Source organism: Nestor notabilis, unplaced genomic scaffold (assembly GCF_000696875.1).
Source record: "Nestor notabilis isolate BGI_N333 unplaced genomic scaffold, ASM69687v1 scaffold12620, whole genome shotgun sequence".
Lineage (NCBI taxonomy): Eukaryota > Metazoa > Chordata > Aves > Psittaciformes > Psittacidae > Nestor > Nestor notabilis.
Genome location: NW_009911614.1, coordinates 20,265 through 45,312, shown reverse-complemented (window position 1 = coordinate 45,312; position 25,048 = coordinate 20,265). Strand labels below are relative to the sequence as shown.

Sequence of the window (25,048 nt, the reverse complement as noted above, 5' to 3'; positions counted from 1 at the left end):
GCAGGAATGTTGTATAAATAAAGGTAAATAACATCAGGGCATTAGAAACAGGTCATTCCAATTATGGTCTTGTTTTCTCCATGTGTTTTGAAACTTCAGTGTAATTCAGCTGGCAGTATCTAACATTATTTTTTATGCCTTCATACCCAAACGATAAACCAAAATCCATTGTCCGTTGATCTGCTATACCACAGCTTGTAATTATAGCAGTGAGGTATGACTAGTAGAATATAACTTTTATGAATTAAATAGCTAGAAAAAGCTGTTACAAATCTTTGAAGACACAGGATAACTACTGTACCGGTGGTAGGAATGTTACATTTCCAAACAAGGTGTTTCCTGGGAGATTTTGCTATGAGACTATTTTTCCCCCCTTCAGATGAGCTGAAAAATACAGGCTATTTTCCAAATCTGATGGGAAGCTTTCAGCATTCCAGTATCTTCAGTTGAGTTAAATCCAGAATGTATTTGAACAAGATGCTGATAATATGTACTTAATAAACACTTATTTCACAGTGCTAAAAAGCCAGGGGTTTGCCATGGTACCATTGGCAATTTTCAGCTCCTGTGATTACAGTAAACAGATAAAATACCATACAGGATATTTTGAAGTCATGAAGTTGTACTTGAAGATAAAACAGGTGATCCTTTATGAATAAATATAGAGATGTTTATAACAAATCTGCACTTCCTAGCTGGGTGGTAAAATAACACATTGGCATACTCAAAGATGTGAAGCTTTTAATTTTAGAGCACTTTAATCACTAGTAATTAATTTTGCTCATCTTGTGAAATACCTTTTAAAGTGATATTTCAGAAGGTTTTCCTGCAGAGTACTCGCTTCAAGACAAACAATAAATACGAACTAATGTGGAAAAATTGCTGTTGGTTAATAGCATTGCTGCAAACAATGTATCAGTTCCTTAATAATCAGATTTTATCACTGTTATAAATACTAATACTACAGTATTGCTGAAACTTCTGTCATTTTCTCGTATTGTGGTCTGCTGTTCTTGTTTTTTCCTAAATGTTTTTATCTCCAACACAGGTTTTGCTCACTGTGTAGGGTATTTCCCAGCTTAGTTTAAAAGAAAACACAAAGCTTCTTAGGCTGTACCTTTAAACTCTTGACCCAGAATAATTCCTTTAAAAATTGCTAGCACTCTTGCAAAGCAGACTATAAATTATTTATAGTTAAACAAACTGAACTGCATTGGTAAGATTTTTTTTTCCTCTCTTTTAGTGTGGAACAGAACCAAGATCTTCCCCTACTGTTTCATACCCCATTTTATTTTGTGCTTTCTGTGGTCCTTTAAAGGCAAAGATTGAATTTACGTTTTTTTCATTAGTCCAAAAATAAGATTCATCCACCGTATTAAAAATGTTTGCTGTTTTTCAGTTGGAAATTTTATTATCTTTGAGAATCTTCCAATATAAACTCTTCTAACAAACTGAAAGCATTTAATGACCTATAATAGCGTTTTCTGGTATCGAATTGATAGTTTAATCTTTGTCTATAGTTAGTGGTCAATTTATTTTAATTATCTCCCATAGTTGCTTTTATATTTTAGTTTTGTATAAAGCTGTTCTCACATAAGTAACTTCATAAAAAAAGAACTACTTAATTTTCATTGAAGTGACTGTACAAAATAACTCTTCTTGGGGTGTTTGAGGGAGAGGGACTGTGTTCTGCTTTATAGCAGAGAAAAGGCTGCTACTAATGACAGGTCTATACATGAAATGATGGTGTAATTCTGTAACCAGTGTTTCCCTAACTGGAGATGCTCAAGAGTTAGCTATTTCACTTGAAATTTGTTCCCTTCCTCAGGCCTACTTAAAGGCATTCCAATGTAGGCAGTCAGTGACTTTCACCTTTGAAATAGTGCCTTGTGTATTTAAATTCGTTACAAGATCACAGTTATGAATGATCCTATAGGTTTTCAGGGAGAATAGTGCTTAAGGCTTCTACTAGCTAATCACACTATGAATTTGCCAGGTGCTTTTTTTTACCCTACATTAACACTCCCCCTGCTTCTGTGCTGCAGTGCTAATTTCCTGCACAGATTTGAATCTGCCGTGCCAGGAGCATGGAGAAAATGGGAATAGCAGCTCTCTAAGTGCTCCTAGCTGTTCTTGATCAGAACCCACAAGGATACAGAACCGTGACTCCACACTTCTTCACAAAAGCCTGTTCATCTTACCTAGTGATTCATCTTTTGAGAGCATCTCTCTGTAAGAACAGAGGTAGTGGTTCAAACCAAGTGTCCATCTTCAGCAGTACCATGTCTGCAGCAGGGCGGCCTAGAACAGATGTCTGGGGAAGAGTAAAAAAAGAGTAAACGTAATGCTTTCCTGGGCCTTAATCATTTCCAGGACTGGGCCTGTTGTGATTTGTTTGTCACTTAATCCTCATCAGCCTTCCCCATGCCCTTCATGATTTTGTAGACCTCTGTTTCATCCTTGAAATATCTGAAGGCTGCTTGTACTAATCGTACCTTTGATCATCCTTATTCTCTTTTTTTAACCCTAGTCTTAATTGTATCTCGTCTGGGGGGAGAGAACACCAGCACATAGTTACCAAGTTGTGTGTGAACCAGTGATTTACATGGAGGCACAGCAGTGCTCTTTCTTTTCTTTTCTTTTCTTCAGTTCCTTTCCAAATCTTTATGAAGATGTAAGAGGTAACACTTTCTTCTTGAAGCACATAAAGTTTTCCAGAGTTTGAGTTTGAAATGCATTACTAGTAATCTGTGTTTCAATCAGATTTATTCATGAGCATCTGTTCAATGTTAAGGCCATTGCTCTACCTCTCACCCCCAAGTTTAAAAATATTTTTAAAACTTTAAGCTAATTTTTAAACTTTATTTTATAGGTTTGCTAAGGTACAAATTAGTGTCTCAGCACCTATTATACCATTCCGAGAGACAATAACAAGACCTCCGAAAGTCGACATGGTGAATGAAGAAATAGGAAAACAGCAGAAAGTTGCTGTTATACACCAAACAAAAGAGGACCAAAATAAAATTCCTGAAGGAATCCAGGTTGATTCAGATGGGCTGGTTACGATATCTACTCCGAATAAACAAGCTACTCTCAGCGTAAGAGCAATGCCACTTCCTGAGGAGGTAACTCGACTTCTTGAAGAAAATAGTGACTTAATTCGAACTATGGAACAACTCAACACATCTCTGAATGAAGACAAAAAAAACCATGAGATAAATCAGAAGACTATGGATAGGATCAAGGAATTCAAACAGAAGCTGGAGCAAAATCTGCAGGGAAGAAAGTGGAGAAATGCTGTTGATCAGATATGGTCATTTGGACCACGGAAGTGTGGGCCTAATATTTTGTTATATAATTTTGAGGGCTATAAACGGTCTGTGTGGCAGTGCCTTGGGAATGCTGTGAAAGAAGTGAGTAAATACAGAGACTTTGATAACAGCATAGTAAGTGGATTTCAGCTGGCTACACTTTCTGGTCCCATGTGTGAAGAGCCCCTCATGGGTGTTTGTTTTGCAGTGGAGAAATGGGAAATAAATAAAGTTGGAGAGATTCCTTCAATGAACAGTCAGGATTCAGAGGAATGTGATGCCATAGAACATAACCAAAATGAAGATACTGCTCTAAAAAGCAGTTGCACTGATGAAGTTTGCAGTGTGAATGAACACCAGGACAGCAGTCAAAGTGTTACAGAATCACCTGAGAAAATTAGTAAACACAAGGGAGAAGTTTTACTTGCAGATTGTTATGGTCCCTTCTCTGGACAACTCATTGCCACCATGAAGGAAGCGTGTCGTTATGCTTTGCAAGTAAAACCCCAGAGGCTTATGGCAGCAATGTACACATGTGAAATTATGGCTACTGCAGAAGTTTTAGGTAAGACAGACAAAATAAACTTTTGTCAAGAATTTGCTTGCTTAGTTCCAAGGTTTTATAAATTACATTGAATTAGAAAGTATAACTTAGTTACAAGTTTTGTCAGGAGTTTTTTATAGCTCTCAGTAGTAAGGTAGTGCTTGTAGTATTCATGCTATTCTGAATGAAAATTTAGCATTCTTCTTGCTTATCTGAAACATATACATAAATAGCAATGCTACGCTTTTTTGGAAGTGCAAGATTAAAATGTTGGCTTTTTAATAAGTTTTTGTAATACCAACTTCAGTAAACATGAATATTAATATTGTGCCTCATAATTAAGCATTAGTTCCATGAAGAGATGAGGAAATCTACTCTGTTTGTAAAATAAGTGCAGAATCTTAGTAAATGCCATTTCAAGATGTTTTATGTTAATATAATCAATATATAAATAAAATCAGGAAGAAGAGAGGATCTCACTGTTATAGTCCCATTGGTAATTTTTTTTATTTATTTTTTTTGCTAGCATCTGTATCCTTCTGGTATGCAAGTTGCTCACTTTGCAAACCCAGTGCATACAAATTTGTGTCACTTGTATTACCTTACCACTTATGCCTACTTAAACTTGTTTTAATGACCTACTTACAGTGCCACTCAACTTACCCTAACATTTGCTCTTGGAGTTTTCCATGGGAGTTGCTTGCATGCGGAATCTGATCCAGTGCACCAAGATACTCTTTAAAACCAACTTCCATTGCGTTTAAGCTGTCAGCTAATTTACTTTAACTATACTAATCATGACAGAAATTATAGTATATCCCACATAGAATAATTAAAGAATTGTTATTTGTTATAAAAACCCCAGCTGTTGTGCAGAGAAGCATAATGATAGCAGTTACACAAACCAAATTGGTTCACAAAGCAAAATTTACAATTGCATGTAGTGAAAAGAGATGCCTTTTAAATGAGCAATTGTTTTGTACAGATGCATGGTCCTGTTCTGTTCTGGTGGTACTCTTTAGTAGGCCTGGCAAAAAGATGTCCTGTGGTAAATTTATTAGCACCTTCCTTTAAACCAGAACTTACTATGACATAGAACTCCTGCATTTTAAACTGTCTTTAATTATTTTTTACAATTAAGAATGCATATTAAAATTAGGCTTTGTAACATTGCACATCACTATTCCAGGAGCACATTAGCACAACACTTCTGAATCTCTACATAAGCAATATATCAATTTTAAAAACACAAAAACATTGTATAAGCTGGTTTTGAATATGCCTACTCCCAAAGAAGCATCATTGTTTATAGTGATGTAGTTAACATGCAGCGGCTCATCAATTGTGCCATAAAACCAAATGGAAACATGGCTTCCTAATGTTCGTGTATATATATTTAATGAGTATAATTTAGGGCTCAGACATGCAACCAAATTAGTCCAGTGTAATGAATGTGAGTTGTGTGGTAATAACTATGGACATGCACTTAGGTCATTACAAATTCATGGGTTTAATTTTTATTGTGCAAGTTTAAGGTAATAAATTGCATCCTTACTGGGGGAAGTGAAGAGTATGGATGCTAACCTGTAAGACTTGGCAGTGGACATGTGATAAACCACTGGCTTTTGTTACTTTATTCTTCCAGTTGGTCTTCCATACCTTGATACCCAGTTGAATTTAATATATATCTTCATATTAATCTGCTTGCTTCTAAGATGTTAGCTTTTGAGAAAGCTAGTTCTTTCATTTGTTGTCTCAGTATATAAAGCTCTTTCCATCAGACTTCTCTGACGATTTGTCCTAACTGGAGCTGAGGAGAGGAGCCTGGAAAGAGGAATGCAGAAATGTGTTGGAAGAGTGTATGTGTTCAGTCAGTGGACCTTGGGCTTAGACTTGGGTCTTAACATACCCCCGATGTTTCCCGGTAGTTTGTACTTTGAGCATCTCATTCCTATTTTTACACACTCCTGCTTTATGGAAGTTGTATGTAAACTCATGAAAGCTGAATAATATTCTGAACTAGTATCACATGTTTATTATTAGCTTTTGCCTGCAATATTGCTACCTTTGAGGTTTTCTTCCCTTCTCTCTTTTGTGTTTTGGGCACTGAAAGCTAGGCTGTCTTTTCATTTTGCTGATACCAGTGAAACTTAGAGAAAGGACTTTATCAGACTCTCTTGTAGCTTTTGCTTTTGGATTTTGATAGCAATTCTTGTATCTTTATTTTTCTTTAAATAAAATTATTACAATCTTAGATCACAGCATTTTAGGGAGCAATTCGCATCAATTTAGAGTATTATCGTTTGTGTGAGTGAAAACATGCAGATTTCAAAACAAAGAGCAGCTCCTCTTTCCTTTTTTTCTAAGTTTTCAGTAACCCCTGGGCTCTTGCAAATGGTGATCCTGTTGTCCTTCCACAGTATTTCCTTCCAATACGAAGCTTAATTTTTTTTATATATGCAATTTTAATTTGATGCACTGAAGTATCCTTCTGTAAAGTGATGAACAGGACTTCCTTAATATTTTAAGGAGCTGGACTTAATACATATTTGAAGTGAGTCTATTATGCATAGGACTTACTTTGCATGTTGCAGCACCTAAAAGCTGTCTTGTTTTCAAAATAACTTTTAACTATTCTGAATTGGAAGATCTTACAGTAAGTATTTCTTGGTGATCAATGCTACTAAATCCATTCAGCTAATTACAGATAGAGCTAGTATTTCTTCAGTATACTACAGTCTGCCCATAGTGGTAAAACTGAACACCTTATATAGCTTCCTTGTGACATTAGTTGAGGCAGTACTCCAGACTGCTTGGATGAAATACATGTAGCTAGAAATCATTTAGTAAGCTATAAATCGTCTTCTGGCTTTTATGTTTTCAAAGAATAATCTTCAGTGAATTATGGCTAGATTATGTGCATCTAAAATGGTTTGTGATAAATGTTACCTTATCTCATTAGTATGTGTGCAAAGTTTTCTACATCCTACTGAAAACAATTAGTAAAATACTTTGAGTTATGACATTGGCGATTTTGAACTCTAACAAATGGATTTAATATATACTGTGTCATACATACACAGTATATGTACAGTGACCATGATGCGATGCTCTTTTGCCATGTGTATGTTTAATCTGGCTTTTTAAAGCAGTTACCGAATTGTGAGCTCTGCTGAGGTATGACCTTTTAATAGCTGAAAATTTTCTGGACTCAATGAAATTTCCATAGGCTTGAAATTGCTTAGTTAATGCTAACAAAGGCTGTACGTGCGTGGCAAGCTCAGTCACTTATCTTCAGAATGCCTTAATCTCTTTGTGATTTTTAAATAGAGAATCTTAAGTTTTTCCTCAATTTACTATTGTGCATAGTAAAGGTGATAGTCAGACGAACAGTGAGGAATTCCCACTAAGGGCATGAGCAGATGAAATTATCAGTGGTGACAGAAAGAACACTTCAACCTACATTTTATTAGAGTACTATAAACTCGGAAACAATTGGTGATGAACTCATGCTTCATTACCTGCATGTGACAGGAAGATATAACTGCACTACCTGTGTGCCTGTGCTGAATTTCCTGAACAAGAACCAGATTCTATATTTAAAAGTCAAGGCAGATAAACCCACTCCAACATTTCCTCTGGTAACCCACAAAAGGCTTGCAGTATACATACAGATCAATGTATGTGGCTATAGTGTTTAATGGTATCTTTCTGTCAGATGGCAAGTATTAGGATGTGTATTTCTAGTTATTTCCAGTAAGAGTCAGATTTGCCCACCTGTATAAGAGGTAGCAGCATTCATGTTTTTTCAGTGCAATATAATATAAAATACTCAAATTTCTCAGAAATTAATACAAACTTGTTCTTCCTGGCAAGGTGTGTCTAATACTTACTATTAACATTAGTAAATGAAGGCATTCCTAAAACATTTTTTCAATGTGTAGGTTTTCTTGTGTTTTTAGTATCTTGGTTAACACAAATGTATTTATTAGTATTTGTCTGTAAAATAGCTAGCCCATAAGTTTGCAAAAACATTTAAATAATGCCTACTGTAATGTCAAACACAGACATTTTCACAGCTATTTTCATGATATATACACTGTATTTCAATGGATTGAACATTAATTTGGGAAAGAAAAAGAAAAATCACCCATGACTAACTTAAGACTGAATTAATTAAAAACCTAACTGCACACATTAAACGTAAACATGTAGTATTTCAGATAAACTAGTTTTCTGTGAGTAGAATAGCACTGCTGTTCTAATCACAGAATATCTGGGGTGGGAACCATGTAGGTATATGGTGATCCAAACAAACTTCTGAAGGTAGCAAAGATATGATTCCTGAGACACAATAGTATTTCTTCGTAATGTTTCTCAAATATTTGGTTGTAAGAAATAAAGCAAGTTAGGCACATAATCTGGCAAAGTGCCTTTTAACAAAATAGCCATATGATTGTATAAAATGCAACTAGTGCAAGCATTATCTAGACCCATACAGTAATAATTTATCAAGTGTTACTTAATGGTTGTGCACGTTGTACTGGCAGAATATGTTGTTTGTTTGGATTTAATGGGTACACTTAATTGATCCACTTATAAGGAAGAATTTTAGCCAAAGTAATTATGTATTTTACTTAATGCTGAGCTTCCCTGGATAAATATTTATTTAATTCTCTTCATGACACAGAATATAAATACATTGGTAAAGACGTTAAAATTATGTCTTTGCAGGTCGTGTGTATGCTGTTCTGTCCAAAAGAGAAGGCAGAGTGCTACAAGAGGAGATGAAAGAGGGGACGGATGTGTTTATTATAAAGGCAGTCCTGCCAGTAGCAGAAAGCTTTGGTTTTGCTGATGAAATCAGGAAGAGAACTAGTGGCCTGGCCAGTCCGCAGCTGGTGTTCAGCCACTGGGAGGTAAAAATATCTATTCACTCCATATGTTTTAGTGATCTATTTCCTGTAGATGTGGCAGGCTGGAATAATAAGCGGAAAAGGTTAAAGTTTGGTCAAGACATTCGATTAATTCCTTTTTGAAATGAAGAGGAAAAGAGTAGCTTTATATTAGTCTTTCTTCCTTTTATAGATACATTGAGAAATGTGTTTATATTTTGTTTAGATGAGGTGCTTTTTTATTTCAATAGAAGCTAGGTCCTTCACAAATGAAACTGATTCTTCACAGTTGTGTTTTCCTGAATTTTATGTGCTTTTTTCCATGACTTCTCTGGTAGACTTGTTTGGGGAGTGGGAAGAAAGAAACCACCAAAAAAGAATCCCAGCCTAACTTTAATAGAAAATGTAACAATAAATCTAGTGCCTGTGAAAGTTAACCTTTTAGGGGTTAGCAGACACTTAGGTGTTGCTTTTGTCCTTGTGTTTCCAAGTTAGCGTATGTTTTCATACTTAAAGGCAAAGGGAACAGATTTCATGCTTTCAAAATGAAGTCTGGTGATGGTAAGTAGAAGTGTCCTCAGAATCATTCAATTTGGTCATCTTTGTCACTTAAAGAAATGAAGAGGTGAAAGTATAAAGGAAACATGCAAGTGGGAAAGCCGATAAGGAGTGTCATCAGGTGAGAGTGAACTCTCTTTTGTTCCTGTGATGTGGATAGTAGATCTTCAAGGAGAAATATAAAAAGCTGTAAATCAGAGTTCCTTGTTCAAGACAAAAAACACTGCAATATAGAGCTTCTTGGAAGACTCCAGTGAAGGAGCTAAAAATAGATTCAAGGACAAGAGTCAGTGGGTATAAGGGTTTCACATGAATTCTTTAAAATTAGTAAAGTCTAGGGTTTTCTGTTTTGTTTTGGGGTGGGGTTTTTTGTTGTTTGTTAGGTTTTGGTTGGTTGTGGTTTTTAGTCAGGTATTCCTTTATTTGATGTTAGGGCCATAGAAACTTTTGTAAATGGGTTGCAGAGTCTTTAATTTGATTTTTGTTTCATCTTCTGATTTGTTTTGTGACTTCAAACATTAAATCTCTGAGTAGAAACAGCTACAGATTTTTGAGGCCAGTAATACTCCATGCACTTGCCAGCTATGGTCAGTTTACCACTGTTTCTCTCTGAAGTATGTGCTATTTTTTCACATGGTGTGGATTATTCTTCATTTCCTGTAGCTAAACTGTCCTAATAGGTAGTATCTGTTAAATACTTCACTAGGTCTATATCTTTTTCTTAGTAATAGTTGTGACTGCCTCAGGAATTTTCTATAGATGCTAATGGAAAAGGAGGATCTCTGCAAACCAGCATAGTCGTGTGCAATCAGAAGAATTGGGAATCCTTGAAACAGTACACTTGGAAAAGTACATTATGTCTTCTTTGGCAGTGGTGCCTTACTGGTGTAGGAAAATACTGGTGTTAGAAAATGTAGTGGACAAGGGGCTTACCTTTCCTCCCTCAGTACTGTTTCATGTGATCTTGTAACTAAGTCTTCACAGAGAGCCACAGAAGGGAAAAACTGAGCTACACTGAATGAAAAGGCGGGGGGGGGAAGGCAACCCTTCATAGATGGTGTATGCACTAAAAAAATAGAAAAAGCAACAGCTTTTTGAGTGTAGGGGTCTAGGCATAAGCCACTAACAGGATAGGTATCACAAACTAATGACTCTTTTCAGGATTGCATGTGGTATTCTGATCAGTTTTGGATGTTCTTATCTGAAGTGCAGCTGGTGAGGTTTCGTGGCTTAACTGGTCTTTTGTCTGAAAGGCCTCTGATATCAGTGCCCCTAAAGGAATATTAGTCAGAATGGTGTTAATTCCAGCTAACCATTGTTTTGTGCTAGTTCCTTCAGGATTTGTGGCTACTGTGCTCCAATACTAGCCAAAAACCATAAATCTGTCTCTCTGACCTTCCCTTCTATCGCCAAACTATGTTCATTCTGTCAGATGTTATGATTTTCACGTAAGAAAATGTTCACACTTAGTTATAGATATGCAGAGGAGAGGGAGATCTGAACAACTGGCAACATTTTCTAAAACTGACCCTCAGGAGAGGTTATAATTACAGCTAATACCTTAAAATTCAGCAATAGTAGGAAAAATTCCTGTGTAAGCCACTCACCTTTCCACCTGGCAAATCTGTCAGTGGGGAGGGTTGGTTGTTTTTTGTCTCATTGAAAGTCATGCTCACATATTTTTGTGACAAAATAAGCCTTTTACTAAGCTACTAGCAGTGTTGGCTCTGTGCAGTGATGGCAGAGGGAGTGCATGATACTCTCACATCATCAGCAGAATTGCTAAATAAATACAGTTTTCAGAATCTCCAGTGGTGGTATGACAGAGAAGCCAGAAAAAAAAGGTTTTGTGTCTCAAATCATATGAGTAATCTGTAGAGCTTTTCTCTGTTTCTTTTTGTCTCTGCATTCTGCTGAAAACAAAACCCACAAATAGATAAAAATGCTATCAGGTTTCATGAGGTATTAGGCATGACTTCGACATGCTACGTTACTGATGAATTCTTATATATACATGATAAACATCAGTGTTTTATTTGAATCCAGTTATTTAATGTATTATTGTGTAAGATAATACGATGTGCACTCTGTGTAATCTACGATTTTGTCCTTAGTGCTAGAAATGGAGAGGGAGTGGGGTAGCTACTTGGTTTTGTTTTCCATTTCCTATGTTATCGAGTGTATGGTTGCTGCTTTAACCACACACTATCCAGACCCTTCCCATGACATTCTAAATTGATTCTGTGTTAGTGGTGTTTCCTCAGTGTGCTCAGCTCATTAACTGAGTACCTGGGACATGTATTTCTCTGCACAGATTGCTTCTAATGTGTTGTTATCCCCATTTTACAGATAGTGAAACAAACACATTTTGGTGTTTTTAAACTTTTAAAACACTTAACTCATGGAAATCACATTCATAAAGTATGTTTAAAGAAGTGAGATTTGAATCAATTTTTTTATTTTTCTTGTATTGCATTAATATTATTTCTAGACTGTAAACACAGGCAGGTCAGTGATAGAGCCTACATTTAAATGAAGCTGTTTTGGTCTCTCTGGAAATGAAATTACCATTTTCTTCTTCAGTTAATGAATGTATTTTGTATAGTTCAGATTCCTCCAGCCCCAGGGGATGGAGCGATACGCATATTGAGGTCTGTCTTGTCAGATACTCCTTTTTTATTAATTTCTTCTGTCGTGCTTATCAGTTTATTCCTGCCTGTAGAGGACAGCACCAAAAAGCCATTAGTGGGAGCTTTTAGTTTGGTGCCAGTTTAAACAAATTCATTTTAAAAGTTAGTCAAGTGATTTCCTTTATGATATCCTGAAGCAGATGTTAAGTGCATTGTGTTTACTTGGCCGTATTTTCTTAGATTTCAGTATAAAATTTCTTCTGAATTCCTAGTTTAAAAAGTATAACTTTGGGATAATTATTAACTCCTTGGGTTTTGGGGTGTTTTTTTTTTAATCCTTGAATTAATAATGCATCTTTAATTAGTGTGTGGTTTTGCCTAAGCCTGTTCCCTTTAGTCTCTCTTGATTCTTTGCAGTTACATCTTTCACTCAGTCGTGTCATTTTGTCTTAATCATAAGGTTATTTGAACAAAAAGTTATTTGTAATTGCAGAATGCTTAGAATAATGGAGCTCTAATACCACTTAGGAAAGGTATTATAGTAAAAAAAATAATGCACATGACTCTGTTCAGGTGCTAGTTGAATTTTCAGCAAGTGCAGATATTGTTAAAGACATCTACTAGTTCTAAGTGAAATGTGTAGTATTCTTAACTCACATCTTTTAAATTGTATAACGATTGGGTATTAGACACAGATGTATTCTTGGTGGAGCATGGTTGAACTATGAACACATGCTTAATCTGAATTTTCAGTATGTCTTCCAAGTAGAATAGTGCCTAGTATGTGCCTTAGGGCTCTGGAGAGAGGTAAGAGATGGACTGAATGTAGTAAGTGGTGAGAATATGAATCATTCTGAATCTGGACATTTTATATTCTGAATTTTAATACATTCTGTTTGAATTGTAAGTAATTTTACAACTCAGAAGATGAGGGCTTAATAGAGGAGTTGCCAGGTGAGATTGTTAGGCTTGCATTAAACAGTAAGCAGACTAAGGAGATGGGAGAGACTCTTAAGAATCTATGAATCCATACTAGGTTTGAACTGTAACTTCATATACGTTGTTGTGCCAGTGACAGTTTAGGCATGTAAATGAATTCTAGGAGTAACCTGGAACCTTTCAAATATGAAAAGCTCTTTGTATTGGCCAGGACATCTGAAGCTAATTAAAGTGGTAAATAAAAGTGGTAGCGGTGTGGCTTTAATTTTCCCTCTCAATACATGTTTCTTAAGTCATAGGAAAAAATGCAACAGCAGAGCCATGTCTCCTTTCTTCCTGTTTTTTAGCTACAGACCGAAGTCAAGGCTAAAGCTCAGCTGTTGATTGAGACACAAACAAGGATGATGCTCTTTAGCCAAAATAAATTTGTATGAGTTTATTTTATAACTAAATGTGTAAAAATTCAGTATTAAAATATTTATTGGAAGAAGAGTTCTCATATCTGACTTCAGGAATTTTAAGGCCCTGTCTGTCCCCTGTATATCTTGTGAATGGGATCTCTGAATTATAAAATGCTTTTGGATGCTCATTTTCCTTGTAGGGAATCTACACTCCTAGTATATCTCTGTAGGTTAAATGTCTAATGTTAGACTGCAAGTTACTCTGAATCCCCTTTATCTTTAGAAGGAGATATATAGTGTCTATTTGGTAAGTTGATCTGTAGTGATGCACAGTGGCAGCATTCTGTGAAGCCAACATTTGACTGCAGTGTAGTCAAACAATTGGTAAAAAGGGAGGCTGAAAATTAGTTGGGGTTTTTTGCTTTCAGGATGTGGCATTGAGATTAGCTATTTATAAAACAGGCAAGCTGGTACACAAAGTATTTGTGTTTAACAAAATAACTGTGACTTGTTTTATTTCAAGAACATGTATGTGTAGGTGCTTCAGTAAAATTCTTTAGCTAATGCAGATATTTCTCCTCCCACCCTCTCCTGCTTAATCCTCACCCCCAGGATGGTGTTTTCTGGAAGTATTTCAGGTGCTCAGTGCTTCCCACAGTCAATTAGTACTTCTGAGCAGGAAAGGAAGTGATATCTGCTTTCCACTGTAATGGAACGAGTGCAGCAAAATGGAGAAGCCGAACCTGCAGAGAGAATATTCTCTCCCTTTCTGAATAGGAAGCATTTGGGGCCTGTAAAGGCCTACAGAAGAATAATAAGATACCTATTATAAAGGGGTTTTTCACTGAATAAAACCAGTACGACCCTACAGTTGATTAAACAACAACATGACAGACAAACTTGTAGAATCTTTCCTAGAGATTTTAAGTTGTAGTTTCTTTCAAGGACAGGCTAAGATCCTGACTGCTCTGAAAACAGAATAGCAAAATTAGAAACAAGGGTTTACCTATTCTTCAATTGGATATTGTATTTCAACACTGTGGTACAGAAATCTCTTCAAAAACGGTATTCAGACTGCTCTACTTTTTAAGTTATGACAGCTCCTTGTCATACACTAGCATTATGCCATTTTACCTTGGCATGGTTGGTTGATGGAAAGCAATTGTTCATGTGGAGATTGCTTTTGAAGTTGCCAAATGTCATCTTGCAACACTTGCAACTCACTAGAGTCTATATGTTCCTTCACATGGAAGTAAAGAATGATTTGGAAAACTACCTGTGCATACAGGCATTAGCATGGTGTGTGTTGGGCAGTAGTGTGCTGCAATGCTGCCAATTCTTTCTTGACTCTGTAGCTGCTTGGGTTAAACATGGGAATTAGCCGGTCACATTGGTACCTCTGCATTACACTGTGTGTGATACTCAAGGAGGGGCTTAGTGAAATAATGGGTCTTTCTGGGTCTGAGGTCACAGGAGGAATGTAGCCAAGAAGTTATGCTCTATCCACTTCTGAGATTGTTGTCTCCTCCCTGCCCCTACTCCACATCCCAAAAATGTATGAGACACTGTCTGAAGCCCACCCCAGTTCATCTGGCCTTGGTCCTGTTGGGTACCCTGCCCAGTGTCCTGTGTTCAGGAAGCACAGTGCCAGTATCCAAATGGCCGTGTACCATTTGGTTATGCTCAGAGCAGAAGCACTTTTATAGCATTACCCAGCATATTACTGAAACCCATGCAGGTAACAGTTTTTCAAGGTCACATTTCACATAAACCTCTGCAAAGTTCTGTCGTTTTACCTGAAAGGTAGAGGTAATTTCCATTTCACAGGGCTGCTTCAGACATGGAAAACGTGCATATCAGCTGTACCCTTTTAGTTGCGTAGTTTATGTCATCACTAAGTGATGAACACCATTTGAACTGTGAATGTTCTTGAAATATCTTTCTAGCATCAATTTCTCTAAGGTAGAAAGGATTCTGATATACTGAGGCCTGTATCATCTTTGAAACTGTGCATGATAGTTCTTTTGAATTATCTCTTTTTTTTAAACAGCTTCTGGCATAATGTTTTTCCTGGCATGCTAAGGGCTCCTTGTGGTATTCAGTCACACTGAGCTTTAGCGGTGCTTGGGATTTCTTACAAAGAAGTTCACAAAGGCCATAATGTTGCTTGCTGGTCTTAAAATCTTCATTGGACACTGTAAGACTGCTCTTTCTATTCATGGTCCAACTAAAACATTTTCCACACTGATGATATTTGGCTTGAAAGAAATTTTCTGTCCTCACCAGGCAGTAAGGACCAGTAGGGGAAATGCTACTAGGAACATGGCTGTGTTCCCAGATCTCCCTGACCTTTTGGATGAACTAGGCAGATCCCTTCAGCTTGGTTTTGATGCTTCTCTCAACCTTGTTTTGCATAATTAGGCTGCCTTAGGCAGAGCCTGTTTCGTACCATCATTTTGTGAAATACACTAGACAATGGGACCCAGATCACTATTGGAGCCATCTGGGTGCCACTGAAATGCAAATAATAAATCATCCTCAAATTAAGGCTTAAAATTCTGAGTCCTCTTGTATTGGAAGTGGTCTGTTCTAACTCAAGTCTTACTGAAAAGTTTGTTTAGCTTACATAATCATCTGCAGAATTTAGTACACACTGTTTTTCAGTATCCACATAGTACGCTCATAGTATTTGTATTTTTATGGATTCTTACACGTATTCAGATTTTGTCTCTGATAAAGATACAGGCATTTATTGTTTGAATAATTAATGTATAGGTTGTTAGGCTAAAAGAAAATGCAGCTGTTTTGCCTATGCTACTCTTCATGCTATTACTAAATAAGTCCTATGAGACTTCATTGTTTGGGTGTGTTGGTTTGAACAGTTGTGATATTTAATGAAATCTCTTGCTTTAGAATGATTTCTTTTTCTCAAGAATATCCTTGCACTTAGAGTATTTGAAGTTATCTATTCACTTCCCTTGAAATACCTACTCCCAGCTGACTTCATTATGAACAGTGTTTTATTTATATCTAGAGTGGGCTCATAGTTCTGCAGTGAGCAGTGGAACACTCTTCAACATGTATTTGCCTCTTTCATTTTTCTAAGTATAATGGAATTCTAGTGATTTGCTTATAGTCATACTTTAAGCAAATTATCACCCAAGACTTTTATAAAGTAAATCAATGAGAATATTGTTAAACAGTACTATTAAGGAACATTTCCATCAGTTAAGAATTGCATTTGCAATAACAGATTTAAGAATTGTATCAGCTGCTGTTCACTAATTCATTTTACTGTATTGCATTTTATATGGCAGCACTTAGAGAAAACACTTGTTCTCTAATAGAGTAAATGCTAGTCCAGTGATCCACTGCACAAACCTTAATTTATAATTCATATTTTAAAAGAAACTGTTTTCAGAAGAGCCTTGCAGATGTAGTGTAGAAATACTCGGTTGTGTTAACTAGGGAGCAGTAGCCCTTGCTGCTTTGGCATGCACACTTTGGAGGAGTAAGCATGCGTTTGTTCGGGGCTGTTTGCAGTTAAAGCTGCTGTTGGTCCCCATCAGATTATTCTGGTGTTGAATAATACGTAAGCATAGGCCAGTGGCTAGTTCATGCTGTTATAAAGAAAAATTCCCAAGATCTAGCAAAAGTTCCTGACGAAAAGATGTGTTGAATTTTCTAGTTACCAAATTGCATGCAGTGTGGTGGTATTTTAAAATATACTTTACCCTAATGCTAATTATACCATCACATCATTGGGTTTACAATGTCTTTCTCCTAACGTTGGTTCCTCTTGATATCTTTTGTCTGTTATACTTGATGTATAAATGGTTTGGCTGTTGTAATTTTCTTGTCACCCCCTGCTCAGTGGTTCCCAGACACACATGGCACACAGGCAGACTGAGAGAAAGGCACACTGAAGACCTTTGACAGAAAGTTATCTGAATTACTTGATGTTTCAGCTATGAAAGGCATGTTATTTTCACTTTCCAGTTTTGTTTTGATTGAAGTTTCTGTTTAGGAGTGTAACTTCTTGGAAAAGCATTGTAAGATACCATCACACTTCTGATTTTAAAATGAATCTTAGGCTATATGTTTTAGGTTCATACTGAAAAAAATAGTATGTGGAAACATCTAAATAATTTTAAAAGTGACATGCAGCATGGAATAAGTAACATTTGTGGGTTTCTTCTCTACTTTGATCCTGCGGATCTTCCAGGATCCACAGCAAATGACCTCTGTTAAATGGCTACATCATATTCCAGAAGGATCAGTCCATTTAAAATCTAATTAATCATTTAGGACTTTATCCAGACAAAACCTCAATTTCTGTCACAGATTCCAGAGTCATCCCTGTGCAGTTCCCATGAATACAAACAATAGCTCAGGGACTAAAAACCTTCTCAGTTCTGATTCCAGGAAACCCAGACCCACCATTCTGACAGCTGCTATTGTAAGCAAATTGATGACAATGCTTTTGGAGCATTATAGGGAAACGTTTTTTTTCCTTTTGCTTGCTTGCACTGTATTAACAGAGTATGGGGAATGATGGATGCCACCTGCTATATGTAATTGCTGTGATTCATTAATGTGATGTGAATACAAGAGGGACAGTCTAGTCTGTGCCCTCACCTTCACTTGTAAAAACAAAACTTCCTACTTTTTTTGTATTGCTGTGTCAATAACACCTCTGTGTAGTTATATTAGGGTTACGTTAACATGGCTCCTTGCTGGCTTCTTAAGGAAGATGAACAGCTGGTGCCCCAAGTTGCAGCTGACTCAGTAGATCTGGCTTCCTCTTTTTCATTACTTCCCATGTGGTAGTACAAATAGTGTGTTCTAATTAACCTCATCTTTTGCAGTCTATCCGCACCACTCAGATAGGCATGATCCTCTAACAAGTTTTCAGTTGCCACCATACTTGCTCTAGAAGCAGTCTGTAGTGCCTGAGATCGAGAAGCAAAGCTAGCTCCTGAGTTGGCTTTTGAAACCTAATTTATGTCTCTTTACAGCGCTGCTCTGCATCATGTAGCAGTACAAGGTTCGCTCAGGATGCTGTAGCTCCGTGCTACAGTAAGGTTGCAGGTTGGCTATTTAAGTACTAAATAGTGCACACTTTTGAGCCTCCTGTTATTCCTGAGAGCTAGACGTCCCTATTGAAGCATAAAGAATTATTGTCAGTGGGAAAAGTGCAAAACTTCAGTTAACATTAGTAGAACAGCTCTGTTATAAGTTATTGAAAGAGCCACTCTATCAAACATGGGGATTTTCTCTAAGCATCCATCACTACAGTAGCTAAATATTTATACGTAGATTAGACCTCTAAGTTCAGTTTTGTATACTTTTGGACTCCTCTGTTGTATTCATTCTTCAAGAATCACTGTTTCACTGTTTCTCTCTGGGCATGACTTCTGGGTGTTAGGTTTCTTGCTAATGTAAGAAAAAGATTCATCAAAGGGGATAGTAACAGCCTTTTAAGTTACCATAGTTTGTAGCTGTGTATTCTCCCTCAGCAGTACAGTCTGGAGCAAATCCATGGAACATGAATCACCTTTTCTTGCTCCTGTGTTCTTGGACTTTGAAAATTTTGTTCATTCAGCTTTTTGAGCTCATCATGAACAGGGAAGTCCCTGGTGTTTCTACTTCATCAAGATGCTGAGTATGAACATCACTCCAACTTCATCAAATCAACATGCAATTTTTGCCCAGAAGTTGGAAAAAAGCCCCAGTAGACTTCACTACGCCTTTTCTTTATTTCTGGTGAATAATGGTAAAACTTTCAAACTCTCCAAAAGCAGAAACCATTCTTTTTATTGACGTTAACTGTCAAGGAATCACCCTTAAGTTTCTAGGTATTGTTTATAAACGCCTGTATAAGACATCAGAATGGGTATGACTCAGGGAGATTCTTCTATGGCCAGACAGTCCTGTAATTTAGAAACATTTGGAAAGCTAAGTTTCATACTGTTTATTTCTGGGCTCTGCTTGCTTTTGTTTTTCAGCCAGACAACCTTATGCTTACTCATTTCCTACCTAAATAATTGAGATTGGATGTCACTTTCAGTTACCAGGACTATGCATATACTTAACTGTAACAAAGGAAAATTGTTTTTGTTGGTTTGGGGGCTTTACATTCTATTTTGCAGGATTGAACCTATGATGTTACCTAATACAAAATAGCCATCTGCTGCTGTAGTCATTTTCCTGACGCACCATAAAGTATAATTTGTTTAATTGAGTTAGGTGTTATTTAAGATAAGGTAGTAAATTAGGATTTCACAGTCATTGATATTCCTGGGGAAAATCGTTTATCTTAAGCCATAGTTTTTTGATTCCTGTTCTCAGTAGTTTGTATAACTTAAGCTTTAAGAAATTTTGCTTAGTTTAAAATACCTTGTGGCAAGTATAAATATTTCTCAGGAGAAAAAGTTTGTAACACTAGAAAAGGTTTATAACACTAAGGTAAAATTTTTTATTGAGGGAAGTTTGTTCCCTCTTTGTCAGTTATTAATGTTTGTGCTAATATTACATATTTCAGAAATGATGATAGAGTGATGTCCTCAATTATTGTCATAATTATCATGATTCTTACAGTAACTAATCCTTGTCTGCGCTCTTTTTTCCATGAGGATTTTGTTTAAGAAATAGATACAGTATTACCTTTGGGCTTTTTAGTAAAAATATATTACCTGTAACTGCATTTTGTGAAGAAATCTACAAATACGTATATAAGTTTTTTGATGTCTGCAAGAGAACCTGAGTAACATAATATGATCCATTTTATCCCTTCCTATGCTCATGGTTTTTTAGCATTCTTAGAAGGCGATCTTATTATTTTGCACTAAGTTCCATACTACAGTTTTGGGGGGTTTCACTCTGTTTTATGGTTAATTGTCCACTAATGGGAAGGAAAGTTAAATCTCAGGATTATAACCCTATGCAGTTTTGGTTGGTCACCCAGACATCAGCTCACTAGGGAGCATTTCACAGGTTTGATTATACATGCACATTATATGAGCTTAAGACTTGATGATCAGTCTTAATGACTTAGGAATAATTTCTGGTGCCACTGAGGTAGATTCTTAGGAGCTTAGAATTGGTGGGGGAGGTCCTACTTTTTCTTTAGGTCTTAAAACATTTACTTGGAAAACCAAAACTTATTAAAGTGCTGTAAGAGTCACTAATAGTAAGGGAATGAATTGTTATCTTTGGCTAGCTAGTTAAATATTAAGCCTGGAATTTGTGTGAAAGGTACATAGTGCAAAGGTAGAGAGTAAGTATCTCTTCAGACTTTCTTGGAGAGTTAAAAATGTTGTAGCTTTGCTGTGCAGGATGAAATGAGGGAAGGTTTTAAAGACTTTGTAAGGTAACTAGATCTTTGTAATGTTCTCTGTGGGGTCTGAGAAGTGTGGGGTATATAGGATGAACTAGGGACAAAGAAATGCCCAGTTATTCTTTTATCATGTTAGTTCTGAAATCTCTTCTGGAGGAGGGCCCCTGCAATATTAAGCTGCAAGAACAGCTCTACTAAATTTGTTAGCACCAGAAACAATGATTTTAAACCATCTGTCCAACTCACAGGGATTGAAGAACATAGGGCACAGAAATGAGCAGAAACCTTCAGTTCCTGTAAGTTCTAATAAAATCATAGTGAGATAATATTCTAAATAAGGAATTTCTTCTTGAAAACTGAGAATTTTCTGAATGTTATTTGACATTGTTTGCTGACTGGCAATTAAATTTGCTGTAAGATAAAATTGGTATGCAGATAAATGCAACTGAGTTGCAAGCTATTGTGGGCTTCTTGTCACAAGTGCAACATAGTGTATCTGAACTCTTGTTTTCTCCTTAAATAGCTAACTGCAGGCTTTCCAGAAAACTCTATGTACTCTGCTTTCATATTCCTCTACTTCAGAGATTGATTACCTGAAATGTACTAATAAACCTTGGTACTACTTTACCTTTTTTGTTCTGTTTTGTTTTGTTTCCTTTTTTTATAGATCATTTCCAGTGACCCATTCTGGGTACCAACCACTGAGGAAGAATACTTGCACTTTGGGGAAAAGGCAGACTCAGAGAACCAGGCCCGCAAGTACATGAATGCAGTAAGAAAGCGAAAGGGACTTTATGTAGAAGAAAAAATTGTGGAGCATGCTGAAAAGCAAAGAACTCTCAGTAGAAATAAGTAGCCATGTCTGCCTCCTTTCTTTCCTGACTCAGCTAAGTGCGGGTGGATGACTTTCTATGCAGCAGATTCAAAATTTCATCTGGACTTTGTTCTTTGACACCACTTTTCTTACATGCTATGTCTGTGGCTTATGTTTTAATTAACTTAAGCCTTTCCAACTTTTATACAGAGAAAATAGTTCGTTTATTTAAATAAAGTATAGGCATATTCGTTGCAGTTGGTCTTAATTTTAAAAATTTACTGCCCTATTGAACTTTCTGTCATGGGATTAGCAACTCCTAATTTCATTTTCTTTCTTTCTGATTTATCAGACGTAATTACAGTTAGAGCTGGTTAGTTAGTTTGTTGCAAATAAACTATGCACTGAATTTAGCTCTTTACTGGTTTTGAGTCTGTTTTTTTGTAATTTATTTTGATTTCTGTAATGTATTTGTTACTCACCAGTACTTCCCATAGTTACCTCTGTGCAAATAGATGCAAGCCTGTTGGGAGTTTCTAAACTCCCAATTGTTGTTTTACTCCATTCCTCATGTAAGCAGGCATCTAAAGCAGTAATGGATAACTCTTTAAATCAGAGAGCAAAAATAGCACATGTGGAAGAAGAAGCATTGCCAACCAAGCAAGATTTGTCTTTTTTCCCTCCTTAGAACACATCTTATTAAAAAATTCATAGGATTATCCTAAGCTGGGAGCTGCCATCGCTGAACTAAGCACACAGCTACTTCTGCCAATCCTGCGTGAGTGTTTCCAGACTCTTGCAGAAATTTCTACCCATTTTGCCTGTTCTCTTGAATTGAGTGAAGGGAAACATCGCAAAAATATACAAAATGTCTTGCTGTTTGCAGGTGTCTAGGAGGCAGGAGGCTCCAGAATGATTCAGACCAAGACTAACAGGAAAAAAAGTCCTCACAGGGTGTAAGCTTTAGTTAAGAAAAATGGAAACCTTGGGTAGAAAAGAAATATGTGCATGAATTATCTTCACAATTAGCTGCTTAGATCTGTAAAAGGAAAGGACAAAAATTTGAGATAGTTAATACTGAACAGGTAGGTGTCCTTGAGGAGTTTCTAATATTTAGTTAAATGAATGGGAAATAAGTCCTTAAATCTTGGGCCAACTGATGTTCTGCTACCTTTTGTCTTTGGTAATTGCAGAGTTCTCTTTCAGATAACCATTGCAAGTAGGTTGTCCTTTTCTTTCCAGAATATAAACATTTCTTTAATTTGTCATTGCCCTGTATTCCTTTAGCACCTACTTGGTCTTCCTGAATAAATACTCTCCATGTGTCAATTAATGCAGCTGGCAGAATTTACTCGTATCAGTTTTGCTTTTTTAAGGGGAAGAAAACTGTTACTTGTTTCACAAGTGGAATGATTTTGAATGTTTAACTTTTATTTTCAATAGCAGCCTTTTCTTTTCCAGCTTGTTTGGTTTCATTATGGAAATGTTTCCTTTTAACATTGTATTTATGAATTATTCAAGCAGATGAAATATTTGCCTTTCTTAGAAGGTTGTTCAATAAATTGCTGTGTTTTGCAAGAGGGGTCTAATAGAGCTTGAACAAACATACTTGCGTAGTTTGGGCACTGCCAGCTGATGCAGCCATGGAGGGCATGGTAACTTACTGCAAAAAACAGTCAAGATGTCAAGGTTTGTAATGAGATCTTGGCTAATGCAGCTTCCCTGCTAGCTGAATCCAAGACAGAAATAGGGATGTTTGGCCTGTAGTCACAAAGGTGCTTGAATAGCTGATATCAGCATGGACATGTTGGTCATTGTTACGACTACGTAATTGTTAACTGTGATCTGCTATACTAAAATAAGCAGAAGGAGCATTAACATAGATTTTAAAAGATTTAACAAGAGTTTCCATATTTTGTTATGGTATGGTTTTCAGTTGCACCTCAAACAGCATAAGGATGATAATTCGGAACATTGCAACAGTATTATTCATAAAGAGCAAAAACTAGCAGAAGCAAATCAAACCAACCAGCAAGAAGTGCTAGCAGCAATATTTGAGATCTGTTTTCTTTAGTAACAGCTACTAGTGGGAAGAGAATCTAATTGCTTATGTGCCATGAATCTCTAACCATTTTTCTCTGGATTATTCAAAAAGTAATTTGATGTAGCTGTTTTTCCCTGGCTTTGTTATACATACATAACAATATGACATAATTTTGGAAAATCTCTGCAAAGCAGGATAAATAACTTGCTGATGGAGCAAGCCATGGAAAGATCTAATTGAGAGCTTGCCATTATATAATTTCATTTTCCATTACCAGCTTTATTGCTAAATATAATACATATTTAAAATAAGCATGCACGGCTTTTAAAATATTTTATATGTGTAAATGTTCAGTACACTTTTAGCTTTCTAAAAACTACGCACTCAATTGACGTGATTTGGCTCTACTGGCTTTAGTAGAATCAAGGCTCCTTACAATTGATAATGTATAAAAACAACAGTCAGCTTTTACATGGTAATATTTATTAGAGAATGATAACTATTCACTGGACAAGCCATATGATAATCCAAATGATTCCACTTCATAGAAGGAAAAAAAGGCTAAATATATTTCCCCAGAGAAGAATAAAGATCAAGCAGTGGCCAGCAAGTCCCTTTCTCTTGTCTCTGGCCACGCTTCTTCTACCTTCTTGCTTTAAAAGTCTTTCATTTTCTCAAGCACTGGTAATCTTAGGTTATTCACCATTTTTTCCCACATAGCTTTTACTTTCCTTCAACAAACTTCACTTACATTTTAAAGCAGGAGTCCGAAAGGAAGACCAACCTGGAATCTGTGCTGTGTGTTCTTTCCTACTCCTCTTTCCATGTTAGTTTAGGACTTCAGCTGCAGCCTTAATATTAGAATTGATGAGGGCAGAGACACCAGAGAAGCACAGTATTTCTATACCAAAACATGCAGGTCCCGAATCAAGTCTGAATGCAATCTCTTTACTCCCTGCTAACCTTAGGAACTAACTCTTCTTGTTTGAGACATTAATATTTGGAACCTTACTCTGTGGGAGACAGAACATGTCACTCCTTCATAAAGTTAGTCACCTTGCTAACAAGAAGAGAGAAATATGCAACACTTGAACTGTTCACTGTACTTCTGATAAATTTAGAGCATGGAAGAGAAAGTGATTTTGGAATGCTTTGTAAGACTGAATACTCACTCTGATAGTGGAGGGGTCCTAGCAAAATTCTTGGACTCCAAATGGCCATTGTTTTGAGTTGAAACTCCTCTTTAACAATTTGGGGTTGGTTAAGCGCAATTATAGATGTCCTTTACATTTCTCACAGTGCATGGCAGAGCACTCTGCTGTTCTATGCATGGTGTTGGGTTATAAATATGTGGAGAAAGCCATAATAAATCTATAGGAAGGTTGCAAGCAGCACAGTTCAAGTATCTTGCAATCTTCTTGAGTAGTTCTTCCAGCAGCATAAGAGGGGAGAGGTGGGTCAAGGGAGCTTTTACAGTAGATGACAAATCAGCAACAAGATGCCTCTCATGAAAAGCTGTGGGCAGAAGATTCTTTAATGCTCCTTGAGGAATCTTTAGTTGTTTTTTCAGAGA

General features: G+C 36.5%; 1 protein-coding gene across 2 annotated transcripts in view; it reads left to right on the top strand.

Annotated features, from left to right (window-relative positions):
* EFTUD1 (elongation factor Tu GTP binding domain containing 1) overlaps positions 1-21,844 on the top strand; it is a 74,561-nt gene extending 52,717 nt beyond the window's left edge. Inside the window, exons 17-19 of one of the 2 annotated variants that reach the window (XM_010015651.1) lie at positions 2,873-3,876; positions 8,590-8,774; positions 21,285-21,844. In XM_010015651.1, the coding sequence (XP_010013953.1) occupies positions 2,873-3,876; positions 8,590-8,774; positions 21,285-21,473 (1,378 nt within the window). In that variant the 3' untranslated portion in view covers positions 21,474-21,844. The remainder of the gene's footprint in view (positions 1-2,872; positions 3,877-8,589; positions 8,775-21,284) is intronic. The other variant, XM_010015659.1, reaches the window with a different exon arrangement.
* Positions 21,845-25,048: the final 3,204 nt, after the last annotated feature.